This window comes from Marmota flaviventris, chromosome 17 (assembly GCF_047511675.1).
Source record: "Marmota flaviventris isolate mMarFla1 chromosome 17, mMarFla1.hap1, whole genome shotgun sequence".
Classification (NCBI taxonomy): Eukaryota; Metazoa; Chordata; class Mammalia; order Rodentia; family Sciuridae; genus Marmota; species Marmota flaviventris.
This window is the reverse complement of record NC_092514.1, coordinates 75105888-75123837: the sequence shown is the minus strand read 5'-3', so window position 1 is coordinate 75123837 and position 17950 is coordinate 75105888. Positions and strand designations below refer to the sequence as shown.

At 59.6% G+C, this 17950-nt stretch overlaps 2 protein-coding genes across 2 annotated transcripts in view; both read left to right on the top strand.

The window, feature by feature from the left end:
• Timp2 (TIMP metallopeptidase inhibitor 2) overlaps window positions 1–17950 on the top strand; it is a 43510-nt gene that overhangs the window by 5272 nt on the left and 20288 nt on the right. The window lies entirely within an intron of this gene.
• Cep295nl (CEP295 N-terminal like) lies at window positions 5649–15799 on the top strand. Its single transcript, XM_071603490.1, has 2 exons — window positions 5649–6360; window positions 13857–15799. Exon 2 carries the CDS (start codon window positions 14093–14095, stop codon window positions 15695–15697), a length of 1605 nt encoding a protein of 534 aa, XP_071459591.1. The 5' UTR covers window positions 5649–6360; window positions 13857–14092; the 3' UTR covers window positions 15698–15799.

Here is a 17950-nt window from a genome sequence, read left to right as displayed (position 1 = left end):
AAGTCCTGGCCCGTGACCTGGTCCAGCAGAGGGACGTGGGACAAGGGGCCTGGCCTCCACGTCTCCATCTCTGAAGTGGAGGCAGGAATCGGGCCCCCTAGGGTCATGGATGAAGGTGGGCTCCCAGGGCCCGAGCCTTGCTGTGGGCTGTCCAGGGGGGCGTGGGATCAGCTCTTCCTGCGCCTGATGCTGAGCTGGACTTGTCCCTGCATTCAGGGGACCTCCCAGCTGGGGCTGGGGACCGGGGTGGGGGGCGGGACGTGTTGTCCCACAGGTGGGGAGCTGAGTCTGCTCTGGTGCCTCCAGGGGCCAGGAGGCTGGTCAGGACGAGTCTGTGACAGGAGAGGGAGGTGACAATGGAGTTAAGAGCAGCGACAGTGGTGGTGGCACCGAGTGCCAAGTGCTAGAGGGAGCCACGTCCCACACGTCCCTGGCACTCACGCGTCACCTCCTCTGTTGTCATCCCATTTTACAGACGTCCAGGCTGAGCCCCAGGCTCAGCAAGGCACTTGCTCAGGGCCTCGAGGCTAGAAGCAGCTGGACAGAAGAGGGTCGTTGAACAAGAGGCTGTGAGGAGGGAGGCAGAGGCTGCTGGACTCCGGTGTGGCCGGTGGGCTGCCCGCCCGCTGTTGGTTCTTACAGGGAACAGTGGGCAGGCGTTTGCAATGGCACCACAGATCTGTGCGTCTGTGACCTGGGAAGTAGCCCGGGCGCACCAGTCCGCAGACGCGGTGTCCCGGTGTCCCAGTGTCCTGGTGTCGCGGTGTCCCGGTGTCGGGGTGTCCCGGTGTCGCCGTGTCAGTGTTGTCAAGTGCAGTGTGCATTTTCAGAAACCGCAACGCCCTGGTGTCCATTTTAACAAGGTTAATTGATCCAACACTCGGTGGAGAAACTCGAGGTTGCTGCTGCCCTGAAACCTGAGCAAACGAGGGTGCAGACGCCAAGCGCCTGTGTGGGGACGCAGCCTGGAGGAGGGCCCCGGAATCCTGGGCCGCGGGGAGATCAGGGTGATCTTTAAAGATCTTCTGTCTAAATGCATTTTCTAAAGCCTCTGCAATCAGCGCGTGTTGTGGTATAATTAAAGTCAAAGGCCGTGCGGGCTGGGGTGTGGCTCAGCGGTAGTGCCAGGGCTTAGCATGAACAAGGCCCTGGGTCAGTTCCCAGCACGGTCCCCAGCCCCCCAGGTAAAGGCATTTGGAATGCACATGCAGAGAGGAGGGCTTCCCGGGATGGCCGGGGGGGGGGGAAGGGCTGACCCAGGAAGGGCCTGGCAGCCGAGTACTGCACCCAGGTTGGTGTGACGGGGTCCCATGCAGGGCAGTCGGCCTGCGAACCCTTGCTGGCTCCTTTCAGAGTTTGGCGCACTGTGCGCACAGCCCTGGCACCTGCTGTGGTGGATCAAGTCTTACTGGAACACAGCTGTACCCATTGGACATGCCTGGTCTCTGGCTGTGTTTTGCCTGCAAGAGTGGAGTTGGGCAGGGGGGCCGGGGTGCTGGAGCCTCGCAGACGAAGCTGGCTGTGTGGCCCCTACAGAAATGCTTTCAGACCCTGTCACCAAGGGCAGGCTGCACAGGTGTGGGCTTCCTGGGCCGTAGGCTGGTACACCCCTCACCACTTCCTGCTCCCTGTTCTAGAGGCAAGCAGGATACCTGGAGAGGAGGGGACACCTGGGTCATTCTCTAAACTGACCTTGGAGATGCTGTGGATTCGCCCACCTGTTCTGGGCTCAGGGGAGGTGGGTGGGCTTCTAGGGGAAAGCCTGCTCTCTGCTGCGGACACACTTTGACAGCCGGTTCTTCACTGCAGAAGTGGACATTTTAGAGAAAAAAGGCGAAGGAGGGGTGTTGGGGAAACGGCTGGGCTCTGGGCCCGACAGGGAGGGTTCTGTCCCAACTTGGTGCCTCTTGGAGCCTGTTTCCCTGTCTGCGAGAGCAGGGCTGCACTTCTCAGGTTGCACCTGCTCCGTGGCTTCTGACGGGGAGCGAAGGGTGCAAAGCCTGGGGGCTGGGGAGGCATCTGCCCCTCCTTGAACTCTAGGAGCCAGACAGGCTCCAGAGAGACCCGCGGCCTCTGTCCCAAGGGCCCTTTAGGAAGAAAGGCGGGCAGGCAGCACAGGAAGGGGCACCTCCCGTGTGCATGGTGCAAGACTGTGACGTTCTGGTGACAGCCTGACCACAGGCTGGCTCCTCTGTACTCCCAAGCTCGTGTCTGCCGCCCGACACCCCTCAGCCCAGGTCTAGAACCCAGGGAGCAGGGGGGTTTCAGAGCCACCAGCCCAGGCCACACGAGGAGGGCGACATGGTCTGAATGGTCACGGTGCTGCTTTTGACCAGAGGCCTCCTAGAAGCCAGGCACCACACCCTGTCGGTCCAGCGGCTTGAGAATGCCCTGTGCTAGCTTGTGGCCCGCTGGGGTCCGTGACCTGGGAGAGGTAGATGGCAAGGAGAGGATTCAGAAGAAAGCTGGGGCGTCACGGGCGTGGAGGGGGCTCGTGCTGTGCGTCCAGCACAGCTGCACAGAGCTGATGCCTGCGCCTCACAGTGGCCCTCCAACACTAGGGAGACCAGGGTCCATGAGCCCTGGTCCCATGGCTGCTAGGTGTCCCAGAGCAACCACAGCCAGGTCTCAGTCACCAGCCGAGGAGTCCAGGGTGCTTCAAGGACACAGCCCTCGATGTGGCCTTGGGAGAAAGGACTAGGTGTCGCTCACAGGCTTCAGGTCTCTGGTGGGTGGTGTGTTCAGGACTGAAGGGCTTTGGGGACATGGGTTCCCTGTCCAGCATCTTCAGGGAGAGGTGGCTTTCCTCTGTAGCCCTCCTAGCATTCAACCTCCAACCCTCAGCTGTCCCAGGGAGAAGAGGAGCAGCCTGGCCCTGCCCAGGGAGAAACCAAGCACGTAAGGGAAGGGGCTAGTACGGAGCTGCCGTCAGCTTCGATGTCCCTGACTCTTGGCTGTGACATCTTGTCCCCATGGCCTAGTGGACTCCAGGGCGGGAGCGAAGGAACGACCCTAGGGTGTGGTCTCTGCTCTCTGCACCAGTTCTGGAAGGCAGGGGCCAGGCAGCCAGGCGACAGCTGAGAAGTCCAGGTGCTGGGCCTTCAGTGCAGGGGCACCTCCCGGCTCTTCCCTTGTCCCGAGGTCTCTGGGGGGGAGGCCGGAGGGCGGCTCGGGTTTGGACAGGGGGAAGCCATGACTTGCCCAAGGTCACCAGCCGAGCAAGATGCCAGAGTCCTAGGAGATGGATCCTGGCTCGAGGCTCTCAAACAGGGTGGGTCCACCCCTTAGAGCTCTGTTGGCCAGGAGGCTGTTGTCCTTGACGTGGGGGCATCTGAACGTGAGCACTTTTTTTTTTTAAACATTTTTACACCTTTATTTTATTTATTCATTTTTACGTGGTGCTGAGGATGGAACTCAGTGCCTTCACGTGCTAGGCAAGCGCTCTGCCACTGAGCCCCCGCCCAGCCCTTAACGTGAGCTTTGGAGCCTCGGAGGGGCGGGTCGGCAGCCGTCAAGGGCTGTGGAAATGAGACTTCCTGTGTCTGGCAACCCCGTATCTGGGGACTTTTCACCGTTAAGCCTCTAGTTACAAGGTTGTCTTCCCAGCTCACCTTTCTCAGGGGGTGCCAGAGCCCCTGGACATGAAGCAGCGGGGCCGTGGCTGGGCAGGCTACAGTAGTGGACGCTCTGCCCGTGACAAGTGTGTAGGTTTCTAAGTGGAACTATAAGAAGCGTGGACGCCTGAGAGGCTCAGTCGGCCTTTGGCAAATGCAGGTTTTCTAATTGTGCTGTGATGAACTCGAATTTGCTGCAGCGTGGGTCTCACAGCCGTCAACAGAGGTATAGACCAGCTCCAGGCCTGGCTGGTTTAGGCCGATTCCACGCGCAGCGTTTAGCAGAGCGGCCTAATCCAGGCATGGGCTGTGTTCTAGGACCAGGGACTCGAGGGCCCTGGCTCGGCAGACATGTCCTAACCTCAGAGCAGACCTGGAGGCACCACTAGAAGTGGTGTTGGACGTTCTGACAGAGCCGCCGTCAAAGCCCTGCGTGCTGTGGCTTTGAGCCACCCTGCTATGTCCCTCCTCTCCAGAACTTTCTCTTGCTGAATGGTGAGTGTCGAGAGGAAGAGGAAGGAGAATTGGACCCCAGACTTGGTATCTTTAGTCATCAGGGTTCTCCAGAAAGCAGGACCAATGGGAAATATAGATGCACAGACGACGGAATTTATTATGGGCCTTGGCTCTCACAATTACGGAGCTGAGATTCCCACAATCTGCCGTCTGCAAGCGGCAGAACTCGGTGGGGGGGGGGCGGCTGGTGGTGTGATTCACTCTGAGTCCAAAGGCCTGAGAGCCTGGATGTCACAGCTCAAGCAGGGAGAGAATTTTCCTCCCATCTGCCCCTCGGTTCTGTCCCGGCCCTGGACAGATGGGACGATGGCTGCCCGTGCTGGGTTGGGTCAGGCAGTCCACGGATTCCAAGGTGGCTCTCTTCCAGAATACCCTTCCCACACACCCAGAAATCCTGTTGGCCAGCTATCTGGGCAGCCCTTAGCCCAGTCAGTTGACAGAGAGAATTCGCATCATAAGGGCTGAGAAGAGGGACCAAAGAAACGGGTGGGTGGAGTTCGGTGGAGAACTTTCTCGTGGGGAGAAGAGCCTCACTGCCCTGGCTCAAGGGCCAGGGACCTCTCCCGGGGCCTGCCCAGCTCAGACAGAGCCTCTGGCCCCGGGCTCAGCTCTCCTGAGACTGAATCCTGAGATGCTCTCACCGTGGCCAAATCCAGCCGTTCACTTCCCCCTCACCCAAGAACAAGCCCCAAGAATTGGTTGCTTTGCCTCTTGGGACCGAAGCCATGTTCCCCAAACTAGATTTCTCAATGGTCAGGTTTGCAGAGGGTGCCCCAGCCCTCGAGCAAGGTGGAGCATGCTTGGTGTCTTGTTCTGTGGGGGGAAGGTGGAGGACGGAGGGGACGGGAAAGAGTCCTCCCCCCAGTTGGACTGGGGCTCTGCAGTGGCGGGCTGGAGCAGTTGGGAAGCAGAAGCCTGTTTCCCCTCCGCCAGACGCTGTCCCCACAGGAGAAGGGGTGGGAGGCCCTGTCGGAGCCCCGACCTTGAAGCAGGCTTCCTGAATGTCCTAGAAGCTCGGGGAAGAGCCAGACTCCGAGCAGGGCGGGGTGGCGCCAGGCTGGGCAAGCGCCCCCCACCAGACCCTCCCTCCACACGGCCCCCATCACCCCAGCTGCTGGTGCTCTCACCTGTGTGTCTGGCTGGCCTGTCGCTGTCCCCAACCTCACCCCTGCAGTGATGTCACAGCCCAGCAGCTCTGCCGTTCCCATGGCCACAGCCTGCTGTAGCCAGCCAGTGGGGGCTGCTGGGCTGCTGGAGAGGGAGGAGGTCAGTGGGCCCCCGAGATCCCTGCAGACCACCTGGGGTACAGGTTCTCCTTGTGTCTGCCCCCTTATCTGGTGTGAGGGTGGACTTTTCTATGCCCGGCTGTTTGAGGAGGTTGTGGGAAAAGGGCCAGTAGGAGGAAGCTGCAGGCCACAGGTCCAGAAGGCCCATCTGGAAGTCCCCACGCTCCGGGGAGCTCCCCCGACGGTTTGATGGGGGCAGGCTGGGCAGGGGAGCTGTCGGGATGGGACAGGGACAGGGACAGGGATGGGGCTGGGCTGACTGTGGGTTTTGGAGGAATGGACAGTGTCAGGATGCGGCTGGAGCCGCTGTGAGGGTGCTGAGCTCGGGGGTGCTCAGTCGGCAAGTGGATGATGGACACTGTCCTTGTGTTTAGTGAGGCGCCAGTTGGATCTGCCATAAGAGGTCCCTCTGCGAGCTCGTGTCTGGACCATGTGTATAGAGGTCAGTCCACCTTGGGGTCTGCCAGTGTGAGGCTGGTGGAGGAGGCCGCTTGCCCAGCTCACCTCCAGAGCTGCCCAGTCCTGGGGGACACTGGGGAGATGGTGAAACCCACAGAGTCACAGGCCCCCAGGATTAGGGCCTGGCTGGGACTCAGATTCTCCCCTGACACCCCCAGTCCAAAACCCAATGCAGTGGCTTTGGGGGAACCACACACTCTAGGCTCAACCGAGTTGGGAACTAGCAAACACCGGGGTGTGGTCAGCACGCGGGGGCCCACAGAGCATGGTTTTAGAGGCTAGAACTCAGAGGAGTGGAGTGAAACCCAGTTTGTGATATTTATTCTATGTGGGCTTGGCTTGGATGCCTGCAGTGATGGGTCTCTCACTACCTACCCATGATTTCAAGACAGCCCAGTAGGAAGTGCTTCCCTCCAGCTGCCCATGTGCTGCCTCCCTGTAATGTGTTCTCAGACGTCCAGCTCCATCATCTGGAGACACACACAGTAAGTATCGCCCTCTCCCCAAACGGCTGGCCAGGCTCCTGGGAGTCCCTGTGTGATGTGGACTTAGCTGTCACCACCCTGTTTCACAGATGAGCAGACTGAGGCACCCCAAGTTGGGCAGCTTGCCCTGGGTCACACGGCCGGGTCCCTGTCCACCTCAGTGCCATTCTGGACTTCTCTGTCCCCAGCAAACGCCTCTGCCTGGCCTCCTCTGAACGTTCCAGGTTCCTAGGACTCCTCCTCCCGTGCACGGCCTGTCCTGTCACTCCCTTCCTGGGCTCTGAGTCCATGGCCTGCCCTGCCCTCCCGACCTCTGCCCCTTCTTTCTGGGCCTCGGGCTCCCCTTGTTCTCCAGGCAGCTCGTTCTTGCCTTTCTCACTGGGCTCATTCCTGATTGTTGCAATGTTGTGCTGCGGTTTTGAAATGCTGACCCCACGACTTGTCACATGGCCACTTCCAGGACAGACTCTTCTTCTCACCTTGTGAAAGTCACTTAGACCTGCATCTGCCTGTCAGTTCCCTGTGGGCTCACCGCTGTCTTCACATCTCTGAGGTGCTCTGCGCCTTGGCCAAGCCTCCCCGTGAGCCAGGCACCATCCTCCAAGTTCCTAGGACTGTCTCCCCTGACACCCCATCTCTGAGGCTGCATGGCTGATGCTCCATCTCCCCTGATGCTCTGTCTCCCCTGATGCTCCATCTCCTCTGATGCCCCATCTCTGACCTCCATCTCTGACTCTCTGTCTCTGACCTCCATCTCTGACCCTCTGTCTCTGACATTCCCTCTCTGACCCTCCATCTCTGGTGCTCCATCTCTGACCTCCATCTCTGACCTCCATCTCTGACCCTCCATCTCTGACCTTCCATCTATGGTGCTCCATCTCTGACCCTTCATCTCTGACTCTCCATCTCTGACCCTCCATCTCTGACACTCTGTCTCTGATGCTCCATCTCTGACCCTCTGACCTCCATTTCTGACCCTCCATCTCCGACCTCCATCTCTGACCTTCTGTCTCTGACACTCCATCTCTGACCCACTGTCTCTGACCCTCCATCTCTGACCCTCCATCTCCTCTGATGGTCACACCCTAGGGACAGGCATGTGCTCTTTGGATGGCCTGGTTGCCCTCGGCACCTTGGTGTCCTCTTGCCCTCTGCGTGTCCGGGTGAGGTCTGGCCAGTGCAGGCCTGGCTGGACCACCACCTGCTTGTTCTGGGTGTTCCTTTGAGTGCAGGTAAGGCCCAGGCTGCCTTTTGTCCTACCATTCATACTCACGTACGTGTATTTGGGGACCCACGTGTGGTTTTGGGTGTGTTCCATACATCTCCTCTTGGTAGATCTAGCCAGGATGTAAGCTGTTAGACATCTTCCCACCTGGAGTTTTGTGGCTGACTTAGTGTCTTCCTGTGGGCCTCAGTGTCCTGTGGGGTCCGCATCTTAGAATGGATGAGCTTCGATGGAACTCAGGTGCCTGGTGCATGGCAGAGCCCGTCAGTGCCTCCGCCCCGTTTCCTCCAGTGTTCCACGCAGCGTGCCCAGCTTCCTGGTGTGGGTGCCAGTGCGGGCCAGTCTAGAGGGGCGGGCTGCTGTCGAGAGAGGCAGCCGTAGAGCTACCACCTGGGAGGACACGGGAAGCTGTAAGAAACCCATTTAAAAATGGGCCTTACCTGCACCCAGATCACATTCTGGGGTCACCTAGTTTCAGGGTCTCTGCTCTATACATCTTAAAATCCCCGAAAGATCCCCATGTTATCATCCCAAAGAAATTCAGAGTCCTTTTATAACCAAAGGTCAAGTTACATGTAGTCTGTGTGCTCCCGGAATACGGGGAATGTCCAGCTCCACGCATGAGATCCTAAGCTCTGCCTGTGTGGGAACGGCCTCGTGGTGGACGCCAGCTGGCCGAGCCTTCCTGTAGCTGACTGATGTGTTTCAAAGAGGTGCTCACTGGGCAGCCCTGTGCTAAGTCTGCTTGTGGCTTTGGAGGGCACTGCGTCCTCAGGGAGGGGGACTGAGCTGGGCTGGGGCAGTGTGAGGGGGACGGGGGAAGGCCATGTCCATCTCATGAAGAGGAGCCCATGTGGGCGCAGTTTAGATGCTGGGCTGGTGGTGTGCCGGGGGCGGCAGAGCCTGGCCAGCCCTGCCCGGGATGCAGCGTTCCCGGACAGGATGGGAGGGAGCCACGGGCATGGCTCAGTGTTCCTGGCCTGAGGATGACAGGGGACCTGGTGGACAGAGCACGTCCCTGCCCTGTGGCTTGGAGTGGGTAGGCTCCGTCAGGGGCAGGGCCAGGAACCTGCCCTCTCACTCGCAGCCCAGGTGTTTGTGCTGCAGGCAGCCATGGGCCACATCTGGGGACTTGCTGGTGAGGACGGTGGGCGATCGGCCCAGGTCGGCTGGGTAGGCGGAGCCTGCAGCCGTGTTGTGGAAAGGGCTGCCGGCAAAGGGCAGGGCCAGAGGGAGACAGCTGGGGGCCTGGGGGGCTCAGGTGAGAGATGCTCAGGCTCAGCAACTGCTGGGGGAGGCGGGCAGAGCAAGGCATGGCCTCTCTGGGGGACACGTGTGCTGTGGTCTGTGGGCCAGCAGCAGCATCGGTGTCCTGGGGGTGCACTTTGGACATGCAGAATCTCGGCCCCACCCCAGACCTGCTGAATCCGAAGGGACTGACCGAGAGTCGAGACCTGGCCTTGTAAAACACTCCGAGGAATGGAATATTTGAACCGGAAGTGGGTGGTCCATCTGATGGACTCTCAGGCCCTGTAGTGCCCCCGGCAAACACACTGTTAGGCAGCTTACCTCACTGTGACCAAAACAACCGAGAACAACAACCTGGAGGGAGGAGGGTTTATCTGGGGCTCGGGTGTCCGAGGCCTCAGTCCATGGCCGGCCACTCCACTGCTCCGGGCCTGAGGCGAGGGGAGGGGCAGAGGAAAGCGGCTCAGCTCATGGAGGAGTCAGGAAGCAGGGAGAGGGGAAGGGCCCAGGGCAGATGCTCCCTTGCAGGGGACCCACCTCCCCCAGCCACATCCCAGCTGCCCAGTTACCACCAGCCAGTCCATTCAAACTAGGGTGGACCGACTAGGCTGCAGCCTCACAGTCCATTCACTTCCCCAAAGATGCCTCTCATGGTCACTGGAGGACCAGGGAGGTCAGAGGTCAGGCAAGGACAGTGAAGCCCAGGCCAAAGTCCACTTGTGCCACAAAAGTGGCTTCCAGCTCTGGCCTCCCCGGCTGCAGATGAGGAGTCTGGGACTAGGGGTCTGCTTGCTCAGAGGTGAGTCCTTGCAACACTGCCCTTGAGCTGTGTGACCTCAGGCAATGTATTCAACCTCTCTGAGTCTCTGCTTCCCCATCAGAAAGCATGGATAGGCCCAGCCTCACCATCCACCCCTGGTGGGATAGCGAGTTGGTGTGGAAGGGTGTGCGTGTGAAGCTTGTGGACCTGAACACACACAGGTCTGTCATCGGCCAGAGTTGTGTGGTCACTGAGGCCGCGTCCTCCTGGCCAGCTACATGTGGCCCTGTCTCTCCCTGTGTGTTAACTGGTTTAGTTAAATATCTACAAAATGGCACACGGCCCCAGGGGATCACCCGGGGGCAACGTTGGCATGGGTTCCAGCCAAGAAGATGGTGTGCGTGAGGCCCCTGGAAGCCAGAGTGGGGAGGACAGGGACGAGGGCCACCCGAGGATGGAGAGAGGAAGCCGAGTCCTGCTGCTGTCCCCACGATGGCCCCCCTCCCTGCTGTCAGCTCGCATTCGGGTAGGACATGGCATGGCTGCGTCGATTGTGTGCCAGGGTCAGTGTCTCCGAGGGTCAAGGGCAGATTTAGCCCCGTGGCTGTCACACTTGGGGGACCTGGCAGCATTGTCATAATTGCAGGGCCTGAGTCTTGGTCATGATGGCCACCACTTAGCTGTGTGACCATCCTGAGGGAACTGGCCCTGAGGTCGTGGGCGTGGTCTGCACCATGCCCGCCTTGCTGCCCCTGTGTGGGCAGCAGGTGCCTCTCCTGTAGAAGCGGGGGCCGGGCCTGCTCAGGGCGCCCACAGGAGCCTGCGTCCTGCAGCCAGCCCCGGGCCTCTCTGAGCACGCGCCTGTTCCTGGCGCCTTCCGCAGGCTCTGATCATGATGCTTTCCTGGACTCCACTGGGGCCTGCTGCAGACGCCCGCTGCCCGGGCGGCTCAGAGGCCCTGGGGTCTCCTCTGGGAGGGGGCCTGTGCTCCCTGCTACCTGTGCAGGGGGCGTCCTCAAGGCAGGGTTAGGTTCTGCACCTGCTGAAAAACTGTCCAGGCTGCGGCTGGGTGTGGCTGCTGGGGCCAGCTCCACCTGCTGGGGTCACAGGGCTGCAGAGAGCAGGAGAGAGAATGGGCCCAGGGTCCCGGAGGCTCTGGTGCCCCAGGAAGGCCAGACAGGTGTCCACCCTGCCTTCCTGGCGCCCCGAGGGCAGTGCCTGTGGGGAAAGGGCTGCGGTTTCCCAGACAGGTTGAAGGCAGCAGTGACCGGCAGCCCGTCTGCTCCTTGGCAGGGGCCAAGAGGGGATGCTCAGAATATTCCACAGGGATGGGGGAGGGGGCGGGAGTGTGGCCAGGGGACTGCCCTGTGCAGGACGGTCAGCCAGCAGAGCACAGGTGTTCTGTGCAGTGGGCCTCAGCCAGAAGCATGACCTCCCGCCTGGTGAGTGTCCTTCCTAGGGCACTGGCAGCCTGTCCTGCAGGGCTGGGGAGCCCCTAGGAGACTGGAGGGTAGACACTCCAGGAGGGGGTGTCCAGGGGCTCCTACCCCTGGCCACCTCAGGCTCAGGAAGGCTTAGTGATCTTCCTGGCCAGACCCAAGTGGACCCTGTCCTGGTCCCACGGTGGTACATGGTGGAGGGCACGGGGGGACAGCAGGGGCCACAGGAGGCTCTGAGAACATGGCAGTAAGGGTACACCTTAGGGTGTCCTGGGTCCCCAATTTCTGAGCTGTGGAACTGACTGATTTCCCGACTTCACCTCAAAGCTCCCTAAATGTAGGTCATGAACTGAGCTTGGGGCGGGGACACTCCTGTAGAAGTCACTGAGGCCGCGTCTTAATGGTTGTCACCTGCTGATAAAGGTCGGGAGTCGGTGGCTCCAGGCTCAGAAATAGACTTGGCTCCTTGGGGTGCAATGAGCCCCACTCTCTCAGGGGTCTCCTGAGACAGACAAAGGGACGTTCCCAGCAGCCCAGCTCCCTCCTCGCCTCTTTGGACACCCCTGTGGCCAGTCGCAGAGGAAGGACCCATGAGACCCAGATTCAAACCCAGCTCCTTCGTGAGCGGGAAAAGTCTCCCACCCCACGGAGCCTCGATGACTTCTTGGTTGGAAGCGCTTCCGTTTCTCCTGGGTGTGGCCAGGGATGGGCTTGCCGGGTCACGGGGTGAGTCTGTGCTGACCTTTTAAAGACAGCGCCAGCTGTTTTCCAAAGTGGCTGCCGTCTGCATTCCACCAACCCCTGGAAGGGTCCCAGTTTCCCCAGCTCTTCGCCAACACTTGCCGTCGTCGTTGACTGTCCCTGGAACTGTAGTCACCCAGCATGTGAAGGAAGTGGCCTTCCGCTGCGGCTTCATTGGCGTTGGCCTGAGGACTGCTGCTGTGGGAAGCCTACAGACGGCATCAGCGTACATCTGTCTCCTTTGGTGAACGTCCACTTGGCTCTGCCGCCCATTTGTGAATTGGGTTATTCATCTTCGTATTAGGTTGTAAGCGAGGTTCAGTGTTCTGGGCTGGAGTCGGCTCTTGGGTGCATGATCTGCAGATGTCTGTTCGTCCATGCGGGATCCTCACTGGGCCAGGAGTGCCTTTCGGAGCCCAGCGGTGTTAACTTTCCTGTGTGTCCATTTCCTCCTCTGCTGCTTGGGCTTCTGGGATTGTATCTGAATGTTCTTTGACTAAGTCAAGGCCTGGAAGGAGCCACCTGTGTTTCCTTCTGAGCACTTAAGCCCTGCGTGAAGGTCTGTGACCCCTTGTGAGTTCGACTTGTTGTGTATGGTGTGATGAAGGATTGAGAGTCCTCGTTTTGCGTGTGCATAGTTACAGTGTGATTTGTTGGGGAAAAAAAGAAAAAACCCACAAAGGGCTGGGGACACAGCTCAGTTGGTAGAGGGCTTGTCCCCCATGCACAGGGCCCTGGGTTCATCCCCAGCACCACACACACACACACACACACACACACACACACAGACTGTTCTTTTCCCCATTGAGCCACGTGTCACCTTTGTGGAGACCCAGCTTTCCCTCCTGCTGTCCTGGCCCTGTGGAACCTGACATCAGCCACTGCTCTTGCGTATGATTGCAGTCAGTGGCCCGATTTACCAAGAGGTGCAAGGACACCCCCCCGCCCCCCGAATGTTCAGTCAAAGCCAGCGTCAGTGTGACCAACTGTGGTGCCGTGGTCTACCCGGACAGCAGTTGGCCCAGCTGTGTGACCTGCTCAAGTGTCCTCCTCCCTCCCTGCCTCAGTTTCCCCATCAGTGAACCAGGGATGATAACAGCTCCTTCCCTCCCAGGTTTACAATACAAAATAAATGAACCGTTGGGGTACCAGGTGCCCCCGGGGAGCCCGGGCGGTTAACATTGGCTGGAACATGGGTGAGCTGCTACTTCCTGTGTGCCGCCACCTCTTTGGGCTCAAATTGTTGAGCCTGGTTCCACAAGCTCAAAACGAGAGGGTTGGCCTGCAGTATCCGGGAAGCAGCCGCTGCAGCTCACAAATCCGGCTGCTTCTGGCATCAACGCCAAGTGGCCACAGACCTGGGGACATGCACGTCCTCCCCCAGGTAGGCCTAGCAAGCACAGGCCCTTCCTGGTGCCAGGGAGACCTATGGGAGTCCTCTGATAGTCACACGGAGAGAGAGAGAGCCGGGGACCTTGAAAAGACTTGGAACCCTGCTCCTCTCTCCGTTGGGTTTGTATTGGATTCAAGTACCAATCAAGCACACCCGCACCCACACGCACAGACACGCAGGCGGGTGCACACATCTGTCTGCACACACCAACCTGCACAGACGCACACAGGCGCTGCCTGGCGAGCTCCTCCCTCCCCCGCCGCCTCCTCTTTGATTCACAAGGTCCCTCCCCTCAAGGCCATGCTTCGTCCCTGCCCTCCCCAGGTGAGTGCTTCCGATTGCACCCTCCCACCCCCACCTGGACCCTAACATGTGCCTCGGCCTCCGTCTTGGCACTATTGACATTTTGGCCAGCTCCCCCTTTGGCACGGGGCCCCTTCTGTGCCTCCCTGGCCTCTGCCCAGCCTAGAGCACCTCCTCTCCAGGTGTGACCTCCAAAAACATCCTCAGATGTTGCCAAATGTCCTCTGGATGCCAAACCACACCCCATAGAAAACCACTGTCCTAAAGGCTCTGACTTTTCAGTGACTGGGGACAGAGTGGGCCTTGGTGGGCAGAGGTCGGGGAGAGACCTGGAGCGCATGCTTCAGTGTATCCCCGACTAAGACTCCCGTGTGCCCTTGTCTCCAGGGTCTTGCCCACTCTCCTGAGAGCGCTCGGGAAGCTGCGTGTGTCCTCCTGCCCTCGTAGGTTCCCCGTGAACAGCAGTGGCCTCTATGGTCCCCGGTCAATAGAAGCCTCACTCTGGCTGCAGCCGCTTGCCCTTGGAAGAAGAGCTCACGGGAAGGCAGAGAACCTCAGAGAGAGCCCTGCTGCCTGGCTCCTCGCCCCACGACCCAGTCACGCTGCTGAGGCAGAAGCACACGATGCTGAAAGTCGGAGAACGCGAAGACGATAGCCCTCTGCCCAGGAGGCCCAACCTGCAGTGGAGAGCCCAGCAGCTGCTGCACCTGGCCCAGGAGCTGCAGGCGGAGTGGCAGGAGGCCCAGTTCCTCGAGGACCTGGAGCAGCTCTGCTCCACCCACGTGCTGGGGGGGGCCACAGCAGGGTGGGCGGTGGAGAACGAAGCCCAGGCCCAGGCCGAGGCCGACCTGGAGAAGCCTGCCCCGCGAGGAGCAGAAAGGTCCCCGAAGGTGAAGGAAAAGCACAAAGTGGCCCTTCGAGAACCCAAGAGTCACCAGGAAGAGCCGCCCAGGCAGCAAGCCCGACGCCCCAAGACCCAGAGGAAAGCAGTGGGCTCCGAGAGGCAGGGGGACACCAAACCCCGGGGTCTGGGTCCCACCGAGAAGAGTAAACGGAAACGGGTGCCTTCAAGCAAGACCAGCAGCGGCCGCCAGCCCGTGACCCCTCGGGTGGGCAGAAGTGTGAAGCCACAGCTGGCCACGGGGGAAGAACTCAGGGGCCTGCAGGAGAAGCAGAGAGCCCGGGAGGGGAGGAGGAAGGCGGGAAAGGGCACCACCGTTCACTTTGCCAGAGGCCTGAGGAACATCTCCGAGAACCAGGGTCCCAGGGACAGACTGGAGGAGTTCCAGCAGCTGTGGCCAGCGAGCTCCACCCACAAGAGGGAAGCCGTGGCCCCCACGACTCCAGACAAGTGCATCACCAAGAACAGGTGGCAGAGAGAGCTGGAGTCGGCCTTCAAGCAGCTGTTTAATTCAAACAGGAAGCTCAAGAGGCACTTGAATCAGCACCTCGACTCAAGGTCCAGGACGGACCCTGACCCCCAGGAGCAGGTCTTTTCAGTCATGCAGGGGTGCGATAGTGACACCCCACAAGAGGGGGCGGCCGAGGTGGAGTCGCTGCCTGCTGGTGAGTCCGGGGATCCTGCAGAGGCCGAGGTCTCCCAGAAGTCATCCAAGACCGATTTGAAACAATCACGAAGCACGGTCGAACTCCCCAGATGCCATCCGATGGCCCAGCCTGCAGTGAAGGACGGAAGTCAGACATCGTTGGCCGAGGCGGACACGGCTATCGACGAAGAGGACTTGCTCTTTAAAAGCACCGAGTGTGAGCAGGAGGCCTCCGAGCTGGCCACACTGATGGACAGCTGCCCCCAGCCTCACCTGCAGGAGCAGGCGCGCGGAGCAGACTGGATGGCCTTCGCACAGAAGCCGCCGAGGCTGGAGCTGGAGTGGAGGAGGCAGAAGCCCTCGTTTGAGTCCGCGGAGCTCCCAGACATGAGCTTGGAGATCCACTACTCAGCCGAGCTGGAGGAAGAGCGGAAGGAGAGGAGGAGGTTGCGCCTGGCCCTCCTGAAGTCCTACCCCAGCAGTTACCAGATAAAGGGCCGAGTGTCCCCGTCCCAGGTTAAGCTCACCTCCTCCTCGAACAGCAGCATCATCGAAGACGAGGACAAGCAGAACCAGATGATCCGCGACATTCAGCTGCAGATTTCAGAGCAGAACAAGTTGCACGAGCAGTTTCTGGAAAAGGCCAGGAAGCGCTTGCTGGAGTTTCAGAGAATATGTTAAAAGGCGATGGTCCACCCTGCAAAATACAGCACTGATCACGGTTCCGCCTGCCTGTCCCTGAGTCCATAGGGTCTTACGTCGAGGTGGCCTCTGTAGAGGTCAGTGGTGTCCTCACACCATCCTTTGCACAAACGTAGGAAGCTGTGGGGTCCGGGAAGTGAGTCCAGCCTGTCTGGGGCAGACAGAGGGAAGGCTGTGTCCACGGGCCCTGGGCACACGTGGAAACTCCAGGGAGATTCTGCCCTTTGGATGTTTTAGCCGAGTAAATGCTGGGATTTGAGGGGCATCCCAGGTCAGGGGGGCCCAGTTTCAAGAGATACATCATTTGGTGCTTAGCCCCTGGCCAAGACGTTAACAGAGCTGACACTAAGACCTCTCAGCCTTTCAAACGACAGAGCCAACTTCGCTTAGAGTCCACCACACTCTTCATTCCTCTGACCTTAGTGGCTGGGGGAGGACGGCAGGAGCGGGAGAGAGAGACTAAGAAAGAGAAGGAAGGCAGCCCGGCCCTGCTGAGTGCGCCCTGCAGGCTGGCTGGGCGGGGGGGGGGGGGGGGGGGGCGGGCATCTGGGTATTTGGTCAGTCTCCTGCTTGTTGGTTTTACCTTTGACCCAGCCAGGGAGACCCCCACAATGGGGAGCGGGCTTGTTTTTTTTTTTTTTTTCCCTGCCAATTGCAGACTTAGGGACAGGGACAGGGGTTGGCAAACTTTTTAGGCCAAGAGCCAGAGAGTCAATGTTCTGGATTGGCCAGCAGCTTCTGCCACTGCTGGACTCTCATGAGCAGCCGTGGAGGGCACAGAAAGAGTGGCTTGATTTGCAGAGAGTTGTTGGCTGGAGGTGGCTCTGGGGCTAGGACAGTGCTTGAACCTCCCCTTCTCTTCCAAGTGCCCTTGGATACCTCGGCACCTTGGTCTCATTGGTCCACCACCACCAGCCTTATTGACCTCATGTGTATTTTTCAGTCAAAGTAATGAACAAACACCTGTGAGCCTGTCACCCAGACCCAAGCTCTGGAGTACTTGCTGAGAAGCCACATATTGTGCCTGTGTGCTGCTGTCCTTTTCTTCACCCCTGCCTCCTCCCTAGGGAGGTCCCCACAGGGCTCGGGGTCAGCCCCCGGCTCTCAGCACGTCCGCGTATGATTGACATTGCAGCGGGTGGTTTGACTTGCTTCTGGACTATCTACCCGGGGTTGGGTGTCTGTCCCACGTGGTCTCTGGGAGCTCCTCTTTGAGTCTGGGCACAGGGACTGGCATTCATCGGTGCCACACAAAGGTGTGGCTCATTTTCTCTGCAGGGCGGTATCGTCCCCAGGCTCCCCGGGCCTCCTTCCCAGGATCAGAGCTTCTTTTGTGCCTGTTTCTGAAAAGACAGCTGGATCCGCGGTGCCTTTGGATCAAAAAGTTGGGTGCTAAGTAGATGCTTTTGTGGGTTAATCCCAGGTTTGGGCACCAAGTTTTTTAAGTGCTTTTGGGAATTTAGAACACGTCAGTAGGGTGGGCGTGGTGAGATCCCACTCTCTCCATTGCTCCCTAGAAGGGGCTTCCTCTAATGTTCCCAGTGATGAATCTTGGAGAGCCATGGGCCTCAGGGTCAGTGCAGGATACACGGAGTGGGTAGTGAAGTGTGTCACCACAGCTGACAGGGACCAGAAAACCCCATGGGGTGCCGGATGCCCTCCAGGTGTGCGTGGCCCTGAGAAGCCAGAGCCAGGTTCTCGGAGAGCATCCAACACACAGAGCACTGCTGTGCTCATGGGGACGGCCGCGGTGGCAGCCCACAGATTTGGGGGTTTGGCTGTTTGTATCTTGGTCATCGTGTCCCCTGTGCCCACTGGAGCTTTGGCTTTACCTGATGCCCAGGCTGGCCCTGCATGGGATGACCTGTTGGCCACATAGTGTCCTCCGTCTGAGACAGAGAGGGAGCTGTGGGGTCCTGGGCTTCATGCATGGCTGGGATGGCCCCGGGCGTTGTGAGGCCGAGGTCCGCCTGGCTTGGCCTGGAAGCCACAGGCTGAGGGTGGACGAGACTTCCTTAGCTGGGTTGTTTTTGTTTCCATTTGCAAAGGCAATATTTGTGGCCCGGGTGTCGCAAGGGAGGGGTCGCCCCTTCCTGGCCACACTGGAGCTAAACTAGGTGACTCATCTTTGCCAGGACTGTCACACCTACACTGTCCCCTGGCAGTGGGACAAGACATCCCGTTCTTTCCCACCTGTCTCGAAGAAGGCCAAGGGGAAAGGGCTGCCCTTGC

Coding starts and splice junctions, on each gene's coding strand:
- Cep295nl (XM_071603490.1), top strand. CDS start 14,093: ATGCTGAAAGTCGGAGAACGCGAAGACGATAGCCCTCTGCCCAGGAGG.